Source organism: Rhinolophus hipposideros (assembly GCF_964194185.1).
Source record: "Rhinolophus hipposideros genome assembly, chromosome: 6".
NCBI lineage: Eukaryota > Metazoa > Chordata > Mammalia > Chiroptera > Rhinolophidae > Rhinolophus > Rhinolophus hipposideros.
In genome coordinates this window covers 95896021-95908562 of record NC_138052.1, presented here as the reverse complement: position 1 = coordinate 95908562, position 12542 = coordinate 95896021, and the positions used below count along the sequence as shown (strand labels likewise).

The 12542-nt window shown below is 36.2% G+C and overlaps 1 protein-coding gene across 11 annotated transcripts in view; it reads left to right on the top strand.

Moving 5' to 3' along the window:
- USP40 (ubiquitin specific peptidase 40) overlaps positions 1–12542 on the top strand; it is a 71045-nt gene that overhangs the window by 15961 nt on the left and 42542 nt on the right. For all 11 annotated transcript variants that reach the window (XR_013993487.1, XR_013993488.1, XR_013993489.1 and 8 more), the window contains 4 exons: positions 4051–4146; positions 5753–5860; positions 8926–9226; positions 11899–11980. Coding sequence is in view for 5 of the 11 variants with exons in the window: in XM_081050892.1 (XP_080907018.1) it covers positions 4051–4146; positions 5753–5860; positions 8926–9226; positions 11899–11980 (587 nt within the window). In the remaining 6 variants the exon portion in view is untranslated. The remainder of the gene's footprint in view (positions 1–4050; positions 4147–5752; positions 5861–8925; positions 9227–11898; positions 11981–12542) is intronic.

Below are 12542 nucleotides of genomic sequence, written 5' to 3'. Positions count from 1 at the left end.
TCTTTGGTCTATTGGTTTTATAACCATCTTGCTAAATCTTATGTCATAGACATCTTTGGGAAAAGAGAGTTTTGTTTCATCCCTTCCAGTCCTTTGCTTTCCTTTTGCTTTATTACTGCGACTCCAGTTCTGGGTTAAGAAAGCCATTCAAGAGTCACTGTCGCTGCTTGTACCACGGGCACCCAGATACCGGTGTGCTGGGCCCGTCCTGATCAGATGGAGAGGAGCACTTCTGTCCTCCTTGGGGCGAGTGCAGCCTCAGTATTTCCATGCTCAGTGGAGCTCATTCTTATCATCCCCACTGCTCTCTTACGTTTCCAGGCCCTGTAGTAGAGTGTGCTTATTCCGTAGCGCATTATCTCCCACCCTTTCAAACAATTACATTAGCTTTATTCCACTCTCTCAAAAAGATGAAGTTGAAGCCGTGTATTAGATTCTGATAGAAGCTTGTGAACAGGACTGATAAGTACTTGTATTCTCTTCATTTATTTTTTTCTGTTTGCCTTGCCTGCTGTAGTTCTGTTCTTTTTTTTTCCCTTCTAGTTATACTTCCACGCGTTGTCACCTTTTTCCCAAAATCGCCATGTCTCTTCAGCCTTAGAAAGTGCTGCCACTTTAGAAAGTGCTGCCGCTTTGAAAGCTTACAAGCTACCAGTTCAGCCTTCGCCTCAGAGAGTGTGTCTCTGCTTTCCTCAGCGCCTGCTGCAGGTTTCGCTCAGCCAGTGCTAGATTTCAGGCACTTTTCTAGCTGGTGGGATTTATCCCCAGTCTTTTGATGTATAAAAATATTTATTTACAGTTTCATTTTCAAGTTTATCGTTGAGGTCATGGACAGACGGAGCTTCCCACTGCGGTGAGGCAGCGTGTCTCAAGAGTAGTGATTTATTCTGGGTCTTCCTTTCGGGTTGTGCTTTCTTGGACATCTCTGCAGGTGTGTGTTCCTTTCTTCAGAATTGATTGACTATTTCCTAGCAGGGCCAGGCTTTTCCTGGTTCTGTTAGGTGACTTGAGTGGGCAGGCAGGCATTCTCTCATTCTGCCCTCGTCTCTATTCTTGAAGCTTTGTTACTGTATCAAGGTCTCCATGAAGGCTTACAGAACAATCAGAAGATTGCTTTCTGTCTGTGCTTAGTAAATTTCTGCATTCATGGTTTCAGAGGAAGCACCCTGTTTGTGATCTTTTTTCTTACTCTGTTCTTTAAGAATTAGTGGCGTTTCATCCCGAGCTGCGTGGTGTTCAAATGATGATGAGTGCTTTAAAAGTTTCAGCTTCAGTAGGGCTTCCTGGACGCTGGTTGTCTCTTTCCTGCCAGAATCCTGAGCGGTCTCTTGTGCCTGGAGACAGGATTCCGAATGTTCTCGTCATAGCCAGGGGGTGTTCTTTCTGCTCCGAGTTGGATGAGTTCTTCCTTTTTGAGGAGCTGTTCTTGCATTCATGGGGTTCTTTAGTGGGTGCTGTCTGCAAGAGTAAGTGTAATGACCAACCTCATGTCATTTTTCCCTGGGTGAAAGGCAGCGTTTCAGTCTTGGTCTATCTAGAAGGTGAATCCTTGCTTGTAGAAGGCCATTAACTACTCAAAATGTGACTCGAGCTCTGGCTGCAAAGAGAAGCCTGATCTGTGCCTTCTGCTTCCTGCGGGGAAGGGGATTTGTGCTTCACTGACGGTTGGCATAACTTCTAATACCATCTTGTACATCTGAGGAAGTACGACAGAGAAGTCTTCACAACAGCTTCAGTAGGCGGCCCTGGGACTGATGCCCTCTGGACCAGCCTGTCCCCACAAGGCCATGGCTGGCCACTGGCAGAGTGGAGGAGGCCTGGGCCCCACCTATATGTCGCCTGCACCACCGTGTCAAATGCTGGGCAATGCCAGCCTGCCTTTCCCTTCCAGCCATTTTACAATTTCTTGTTCCTTAATCATAAATGTCTTTAACTGTGTTAAAGATACTATTTTATTATTCTATGTTTGATAATTGTAGTATCTAAAGACCTTGTGGGTCTGATACGGATATCTGCTGATTGTGTTTCTTTGTGACTTTGAACTGTAGGTTTGGTTGGTCGGTTGGTTGGTTGGTTTGTTTTCTAAGAACATGATTTCCAGGACTAATTTGAGGCCTGAGTTGAAAGTACCTTCCTCCAAGAAAGGCCTGTGTTTGTCTCTACCACATGCCTGGGGTCACTTCCAACTCTTAACAACATTAAAATAAGATCTTGACTCAGTGGTTTTAGAGCCTCGCAGCCACATGAGGACCTACTTGTGATTATAAATTATTAGAGGAAATGATTTCTCATCTTCATCTAGTGTTATGGTCAAAGCAAGCCAGTTCCTTGTTGTTCTTGATTGGAAGGTGGATTTTTTTCCTAGGTCATGCTTACATTGAGACTGTAGCCCTTCCACATGTCTAGCTTTTTGCTGGAGTCTATCTTGGTGGTGTAATGAAAATACATAGATTTGGTCTTTGTCCCAGGTTCCTGGCATGCAGCTCCTTGGAATTTCCTGAGGCATGTCTTCTGTTGTTCATAATAAACGCTTTTCAACCACACCTGAGTTATGCTAATGAGGTGACTCTTGGTGGCTCTTAGATACTTTCTGGGTGAGTGCTGGTCTCAGAGGAACCAACCACACAGTTGGAGGGTTGGAACTTTGAGCCCCAGCCCCTGACCTGGGAAGGGGAGAGGCTGGAGATTCTGTCCCCCTGGCCTGTGATCAGTCAGTCATGCCTACCAGTGAAACTTGGATAAAATCTCTGAAGCAAAGAGACTGTGGGAGCTTCTGGGTCGGTGAACACATCTATGTGCAGGGAGGGTGGTCACCCCAACTCCACGAGGCAGAGGCTCTTGCACTCTGCTTCCTTCCAACAATGTTGCCCTGGCACCTTCCTCTCGCTCTTGATTTATGTCCTTTAGAATAAACTATAGTCCTGAGTGTAGTAAACTCTTGAGTTCTGGGGGCTGTTCGAGGAAATTATCAAACCTGGAGTGGGGGTTGTAGGAACCTAGAATGTGCAGGGTTCCGCCAGGCAGAAGTGCAGGTAGCCTGTGCAGCACCCCATCTGTGGCTAGTATCTGAAGTGGGGACGGTCTTGTGGGACTTAGCAAAGTTAGTTAGCGTCAGAATTGAATTAAATTGTAGGACGCCCAATGGTGTCAGAGAGTTGGTTGTTGGGAAAATGAGTCATTCAACTCCCTACTTTAAGTAGGTCCTCAGGCTCAGTCTCCCAAATCCTGTCCTGTTTGAGCATCAGGGTGGAAGCTCTTTGTCAGCAAACTTGGCAGCTAGAGACCTCAATTCCTTCCCTTTATTGCCATTCTACTTGTTCTTTGAGGATTTTCCCCATGTCCTCTTGCTAGCTCAGCGTGTTTAAAAAGATGTTTTTGTTTTTTATGTTTTACTTTTGTTCAGCATTTTTCATAATTTTACAGCAGGATGGTTATGTGTCATCTGCCATGTTCTATTATTTTTGTCTTGTGTTAATTATTTAGATCTATTTGAATTTATGGTTTTAAGCCAATTTAAAATGCTTTTGCTTGATGGAATGTATGAAAAATCATAAAAATATAGCAGGAATTTTAACATGTTCAAAATAGAGTGAAAAATTGGATGATCAGGAAATAGAAGGGAGTGTTTAAGCTGAGCTTGCAAAGATGGGTAGGATTTTATTACGGCAACACAGGTGAGTGATGATAAAAGAAAATGTTTTGAACTGAGTAATAATGAAAACACAACATACCAGAATTTGTAGAATGCAGCTAAATTAGTGCTTAGTAGGGAAATGTTGGCACTATGTGTATGTTGTGCTAGAAGCTTTACTTATCTCACAGTCCTGATTTAAAGATGAGGCCAGAGAGATTTAAAAAAAAACGTGTCCAGAATTATTCAACTAGAGCTGGAATTAAAGCCAGGTCTGATTCCAAAGTATATACAAATTATTATGATGTTTTTATTGTCATTTCTCCATGTTGAAACCTCCATAGCACAAGCATTCCTATTTTGTTAACTACCTTTTAAAAGATTAGTGATAGAAACTTTTTTATCGTTTTCTTTCCTAGGAGGAAAAAAGTAAACCAGATGTGAATTTGAAAGATCTTCAGAATGAAGGAGAGATTGATGATCCACTGATGATTCTAAAAGCAATCTTATTACAGGTAGAGAGAGCGCATGTGTGAGAGAATCTGTATCAGAGATAATAAATGAAATTTAGTTGTGTGTGTGTGTATATATATCAGATATATATAAATGAAATTTAGTTGGTAGAACTTATAGTGTTACTTTTTATAGTCTTTTTTCTTTGGACATTTTCTGCCTGTTTTTAAACATTTTTTTATTGGAGACTTTCTGGTTATAAAATAAATACGTAATCATGGTGGAAAACTTGAGAGAGAAAAAAGACTAGAAAATATAGAAAGAAAATCAAAAGTATAAATAAAAAAACCAAATGCTCAGTCATTGTTAACACTTGGACCTGTGTTCTTTGCATTCTGTTTTATACACATATTATTATGTCATTTTAAATAGAGTTGGGATTTACTTTACATACTGTTTTAGAATTTACTATTTTCCCATATTATCCTTTTAATGTCTGTAGGACCTGAAGTTGTGTCCCCTTTTTCATTCCTAATATTGGTAATACCTCTGTATTGCCAAAAAATGCATACACATTTTAAGAAAGGAAAAAACTTAACCTTTTTTAAAATGACACCAATGGTAACCACTTTGAGCACCTCTTGTAATTGCAGAAGTCAAACGTGACTTGTGTTCATCTTTTGTTATCAGTATATATTGAGTATTACCATTTTAATACAGTTTTTTCGTTTCTTAAAATGTGTATACATTTTTTTGGCACCCTCTGTGTATGACATTTAATGTTTGCTTGCTACCTGGTTGTAAAGATGGTAGGTCTCCTTTCATTTACTCATTCATTCTTAATAAACAGTTTTTTCATAATTCTTTACTAGGGACCGAGACTGAGTCCTTTAAACTATATTAGCCTGTGGCCTCTGTATTAGTCTGCTGGGGCTGCCATAACAAAGCACCACAGACTGGGGCCTTAAAGCAACAGACACTTATTTTCTCTGGGGTCTGGAGCCTGGGAGTTGTAGGTCAGGGTTTCCGCAGGTTTAGTCTCTTCTGGGGCCTTTCTCTTTGGTGTGTAGAGGGCAACCTTCCATGACCTTCCATGACCTTTTCTCTGCACGTGTCCCCATTTCTTCTTAGGGTCACCAGATAGACTGGAACAGGGCCCACCCTCATGGCCTCTTTTTAGCTTAATCACTTCTAAAGGCCCTATCCAAAAATAGTCACAGTCCAAATTTCGAGGCTTAGGGATTCAGCATAATGAATTTTGTTGGAGGGAAACATTTCACCCTCTAACAGTCAGTTCTTACTCCCTTTTAGAACTTGTTTATGCTTTGAAACATTCAGAAAAGACACTGATAATCCTTTTTTGCTCTTAAATCTTCTAAAAATCCCACATAATAACAGAAATTCACCAAACCTCAGAATACTCTTGGGATATTGCTCTTTAAATGTTTAAACTTTGACACATGAAAAATGTCAAAATTCTAGTATGCTGAACTGAGGCTAATCTGCTTTTTAAAAACCTTTTAATTTTGAAATAATTATGGTTAATCCACTTACATATTTGCTGTTAGAGCCACCTTTAGCTATATAATCCTGTTGGTCCGTTTGAATTTATAAAGTTGCAGTTAGCTCATCAGATTTTCTTAAATGATTTTGTGTTTCTTTCATAAGGAGGAGAGTAATCTAATTCCTGTCGATCAGCTCGGCCAGAAACTCTTGAAAAAGATAGGGATATCTTGGAACAAGAAGTATAGAAAACAGCATGGACCACTGCGAAAGGTAATACATGACATTTTTACAGAAAGTCCCAATGCCAGGAAATTGTATCATGATCCCAGAGACATGAATTCCTTTGCAGAAGGAAATTTAAATTAGGTGAAAATAAAATTAGTATTTTTGCTTAATGGTTAGAATTCAGTTACTACTTATTAAGTATTTTATCATAGAATCAAGAAGTAAGCAAAAAAACGGGAGAGGGGGGGTTAATCTCAACAGCAAAAAAATGTCACAAAGTTCATACCCTAAAACTTACAATTTGACTTATTGAAATGTCTTCAGGTATTCACCCGAATTTCACTTGATCTTTCTTTTACACTCAGTTCTGGTAAACTTGGTGATCTGGTTTCCTTGGCTATAAGATTAGATGCAAAAACTGGTACCGCCAGAAATAAGAGACTTGGCTGAAAACAAGGAAAACAACAAAACACTTAGTAAATATTTTGGAGCTATTTCTTATAGGAGTAAAGAGCTCACATAGGAGGTCAATAGTGTTTAAGTTCATCTTTTAATTAGGCCGCAGTTCATAAGTGGATGTTAACTTAATGCTCCTGAATTCATAGAAGGTTTTAAGGTTTTCATTTAAAAAGATTGTCTCAATGTTTCAATATTTTACCTTTAAGTATATTAGCTGTGCAGGTTTTTAAAAAATACGTACCCTTTATAAGCTTAAGAATGTTAGCTTTTATTCATAGTTGACTGACCATTCCATCTTGAGATTGGGTTTTAATATCAAATGCTGTTTGTTTCATATCTATTGATATGATCACATGGCTTTTCTCTTATTCTGTTAGTGAGGTTAATTCTGTTGACTGATCTTTTTAATGTTCAGCAAATCTTACATTTCTGGGTTAAATTACACTTGGTCATGATATATTTTTAGGTATTGCTATGTTCATTTGGCTCATTTTATTAAAAACTTGTGTCTGTATTTATGTGAGCGAGATCCATCTTTAATTTTCTTTTTTTGTAATGTCTGTCAGATTTTATTACCAGGGTTATACATGACTTATAAAACAACTTGGGAAATATTTCCTTTTTTATATTCTTAGAATTTCACTAAGATCGACTATTATTTCTTAAATGTTTGATGAAGCTGTTTAGACCTAGAACTTCTTTGTAAAATGGTTTTTAAATTATAGTTTTAATTTTCTTGATTGTAGAGTTATTTCAGTTGTCTATTCTTGCATTATTTTGGAAAATTATATTTTTTTAAGGAATTTATCCTTTTATCTATGGTGTCAAATTTATTGGCATTGGATTGTTCAAAATATCCTATGTTATCTTTTTAGTGTCTATGGGACTTGCCTTTTTTTCATTTCTGATATTGATAATTTGTTTTTCTCACTTTTTTCCCACCAGTCTTGCTAGTGGCTCATCAAGTTTATTAAACTTTTCAAAAACCAAACTTTTGCCTTTGTTGGTTTTCTCTACTGCTCATCTGTTTTTATTTCATTGATTCTGTTCTTGTTTTAAATTATTTCCTGCTTTTTATCTCTGGGATTTAATTTGATCTTTTTTCTAGCTTCTTGGGTTGGTATCGCAGTTTTTTTTAAAACTTTCCTTTTAATACATGCTTTTAAATCTATAAATTTCCTTCTAAGCACTATTTAGCTGCAGCTATATTTGACATGTTCTCATTGTCATTTATTTCAAAATATTTTGTAGTTTCTTTGATTCTTTCTTTGACCCATGAGTTTTTTTGGAAGTGTGTTGCTTAATTTCCTAATATTTGGGGGATTTCTAGTTACCTTTTGGTTATATCTGTAAGGTGATTTCTAATTAATTCCGTTGTACTTCGAGAACATGCTCTTAGTTCTTTTGAATTTGAGACTTGCTTCGTGCCTCTGCTTGAACTCTCCTCCACCTTGCACTGCTACAACCTGGGCAGTGGTGGATTAATGTAGAACTCACTCTAGTTTGCTTCCTTTTTTTGAAGTATTGCATGCATTTCCTCAACTTTATGCCTGCTTTTGGTTACTCTCCAAACACTTGTTTTCATTGTTTTGTCTAAAGTTTGTTATTTTTATTAGGAGGGTTAGTTCAATAAAAGTTCTCTGCCTAAAAGAGTTCATCTTCAACTATCAAAGAAAAAATAGGCTATACAGAAAGTTCATTACTCAAAGGTTTCGAATTGTTGATATTTTATTGTACTTAAAACAAGTTAGCTGCAAAACTATTTCACCATCTGTTATACGCAATGTTAACAATACGTCTTTGTGTCATATGCCCTGTGCCCTTCTATTTGTGATAAAAATAATACTTTTGATTAGAAGATTGGTATTACCATACATTAGTTCTTTCCAAGAGGCAATATTCATCTTTCCCTAATGATTGATGAGCTCAGTGAATGTTACATATACCTCAAGTGCTTTTCCATGTAAAGCAAATTTATGCTGAGAGAAAAGGAGGAGATGCAAGGCCCCATGGAGACTAGGGAATGAGAGGAGAGGGGTTTAGGGGCTGGAGAGGGGGGATAGGCAGTGGGAGGGAACATTTTTTTCTACCTAATCCTTTAGCTAAAAGAACCTAAGAGTTTTGGGGATTATGATTTAAGCCTTTCCATGCTTTGATTTCCTGAGCTAGCCTGTCAACTTCCAGGACAGACAACATTCAATTTAGCTAATGTTAAATAATAATTTAGGCTTATAATTACTACCTTATCCCAACAGAATTTGTCTGAGTCACTGGTTTTGAAATTACCTTCTATAGTGCTTCACTGTGTGGTTTTTTTGTTTTGTGCTTTTTTAGCTTGCTTTAAACATTCCACAACTGTTTGTTCTACCTAAGGTTTCAGTAAAGCACTTTGTAAAAGCAGTGTTATTGATGTGTAACTAAAATATTTTTAGAATGTGGCATCGCAACTTTTTCTCCTGGTATAACTATTAGGCTATTTAGCAGAGAGAACTCCGAATTTCATTAAATGTTTTATTATGGCCTAAATGGCCAAAAACAAAAGTGAAGTTAAAATAGCTAAGCACAGAAAGGAAGATGATGTTTTTTTAATCATGCCTAATTTTTAAAAACTTCTTTATTAACCTGGTATTTGTTTTTTTGTTTCTGTCTAGTTCTTACAGCTTCATTCTCAGCTATTTCTGCTCAGTTCAGATGGAAGTACTGTTAGTCTATTGAAGAACTGTTCTCTGCAGGCTGAGTTCAGTTTCCAAAGGAATGATCCGGAAGTTTTCAAGACACTTACTTCAGAATCCCCAGGATTAAATGATAGGACCTCCTGTCCTCACTGGTTTGATATAAATGATTCCAAAGTCCAACCCATCAAGGAAAAAGATATTGAACAGCAATTTCAGGGCAAAGAAAGTGCCTACATGTTGTTTTATCGGAAATCCCAGTTGCAGAGACCCCCTGAAGGTATGGAAAGAGAATGTTCCTGTTTGTTTCAGTTGATGATTAGAAGATAGATATTAAATACTGTTTGAATTGATACTCTTTTTTAAAGGAGGTTTACCTTTGGAATATTTTAAAATATTTTTAAGCTAACAGTAATAAATACATGATGCCAGAAGGAATTCAACAGTCTATCATTTTTTAAAGATTATATATTTCTATTTAATATTTTCCTCCCTTTAATATTATGAGGTCATTGTCAGATTTTCAAAATTGGATTTTCTTGGATGACATAGTGTTTTCTTACTGTGTGGGCAAGTCTTTGTGTATCCTTAGGCTTGGCTCTGTCATTCAGCCATGTTTTGCCTTTGAGTTGTAAGTGGCCTTGGTCTTATTTTCATACGTTCCATTTTATTTTTGTTTCCTTTCCCTCAAGGTAATGTTTTCTCTGAGCAATTGAAATATCTTTGAAGCACTTTTTGTTGAACCTTCTATGAGAGTTAATACGATGGAGGGTAAACATTGAGACTCACAATGATACATTTTTGAATTGAAGCCACTCACGTGAATCAGTCTATAAGACTTTGATCACTTCCCAAAGTCTACTCAAAAGTAAAAAGAATGCTAACTAGGAACGCTCTTTAGATTGAGATATATCTGTGATTAAAGATGAGGATAGTGTTCTTAGAGAAGGAGAATAGTGGTCATTTTTATAAAGAATAAGAAAGCAGTTAATAATTTGCATGTGAGTCCAAGGAAATTAACTTACTGGATCTGAAACAGTTACATAACTATTTTGTCAACCAGAAAGGGCTCTGTATTTTTCTGAGGGGAAAAAAAGATACAGTAATGATTCTGATAAACATATTGCCAAGCAGAATTCACAGTTATAAACATACATATTAACAGAAAGAGGGCGTCTTCAGATGCAGTATTGTCTTTTTCGTTAAATTGTATTGTATACATAATTGGAATATGTACTAAATGACAGTTTTCTAATTAGCCCAGGAATTGAAGAAAGGTCCAGCCAAAATCTTGATGGACTTTTTTGGGAGATAAAGGAATGGGACTTGACAAAATCATTTTAAATTTTACCCAAAAAGCTAAGTTAGTGAAAATTGAAGAAGGGACTACTGAAGGAAAATTTGCGCTATCAGTAAAGTCATACTTACAAGCTATAGCAATTAAGACAATGTGGTGCTAAGGCAAAAAGGTGGGTGGACCATTGAAATAGAGCCATAAGCCCAGAACTAGATCTATTTTTTAGATTTTAATTCGTGATGAGGTAGCTTTTCAGGTAAGCAGAGAAAAAGTGAATTACTCAATAAATACAACTGGGCAGTTGGTTAGTAGTTAATCACTTAAATTAGCAATTAATATAATCAAGTGATTATACTAATCACTTGAATTTACTCTTTACAATTATACTAATCATTTGAATGAAATTATAGTTCTTAATGTTCATGTGAAAAAGGAAACTTAAAGTGTATAAAATGTAAATGTTTTTCTGATCTTAAGATAGAGAAGACTTTCTAAGCTTAAAAGCAAACAAAGGAAAAGTGATATAAACCTTGAACAATATTAAGAGGCAAATGATAAGCTAGTGGGAAACGATAAAATATATGACAAATACAGTTCCCATATCTGTAGAGTTTCCATATCTTACATATATTCCATTGTCCTCAGTAGTAAATTGGGAAAAGCATATAAATGAGCAATATACAAAAGAAGAAATAGAACAACAAATAAACTGCAAAAAAAAAAAAAATTTTTTTTCCAACCTAACCCGTAATCAGAAACGTGAATTGCAACCACAATGAGATGACGCTCTTTTCCAAGTTAAATATTACTACTAATCTGGTTTTTTAACAGTTGGCATTTCCTCTACAGCTGGTAGGTATAAAGGTAATACAACCTATTTAGTTGTATGTATTTAAAAATCTTAAGCCACTAATTCTGCTTCTGCAAATTTGTCTTGAAATAATCAGAGCTGTGTATAAATATTTATGTTCAAAGATGTGTTACCCACATTATTTTATAATAATGACTAATGAAAATCAACTAAATGTCTAACAGAAAAAGATTGGCTAGATTAGTTATGCTATTTATAGAATGGACTATTTTGCAGTCATTTAAAGCTTTGGAAAAATAACAGTATATGAAATGAAAAAGCATATTACAAATTTGTTGAATATAATCTCATTTTGTAGCAAATTTAATTGCTTTAAAGAAGTGTGTGTGTACATACACAAGATACATTGTGTAGGTATAGAAGAAAGACCAGAAGTATATAAATATCAAATTTTAGCAATATCTCTTAAGGTAGTGGGATTACATGTAATATCTATTTCTGTTACATTTTTTAAAATAATTTTTATAATTTTTACAGTGACCAGTTATTACATTTGTTACAGAAAGAAAATAGTGGGTTTTTTTTTTTAAGAAAGCATATTTAAAGAGAGTTGAAGAAATGGAATTCTTCTAGCTTGGCTTAAAGAACTGTTTACCTTTCATTTATTCTAATGGGTTCATTTTTCAGATGGAAAACTGAGATCCCAGGAAAATTAGTATTCACATAGATAGTTAATCGAAGCTTTTCCAGCTCCCAGCTCAGTCTTTTCTAGTTGCCCATGTTACCTCTTCAGCAACCAAATTTCATTCAGTCAGCACAAATTAATGAAACGTTTTGTTCACAGCTCGAGCTAATCCAAGATACAGGGTTCCATGTCATTTGCTAAATGAAATGGATGCAGCCAACATTGAACTGCAAAGAAAAAGGTAATTTTAACTTTTAGAGTTTGAATGGTTTTTCTGCAGAATGAGGATCTAATTTAGGTCTTAAGTATTTAATAATGAAAATTAAAAAGGAAAAAAGTCAACTAGTTAATGCAGTATCTCTTTCACTGCTAAATTTTTATATTTTACTTTGAAATTATCCTTACCTGAGAGTGAATGGAATAATGATACATAACTGGCCATTGCTCAGTGGGGGTTGAAGCCTAATAAAACTAGAGAAATCGGTGAGCACAAGTTGAATTAAATGAATTGTATCCTGGCCTGGGTTATTTCCTTGGTACAAAGAGAACCTGCATGAAAATCACCCCTCCTATTTCAGTATTTGTGGAGAAATGGCATGTAGTGACAGAAGACCAGCGGTGGGCAAAAGGAAGGAAATGTGGATTCTACAAGCTGTTGCGCGTAACATCAACTATAGGCAAAAACCTATAGTGGATTATTAAATATTAAAGGGATGATTAGTGAGAACTTAATGATCTCAGCTTTCTCTTTTGAGGTCTAACCTTGGACCCTGAAGAATTGGTTCTTTATTTGCTCTCTGACA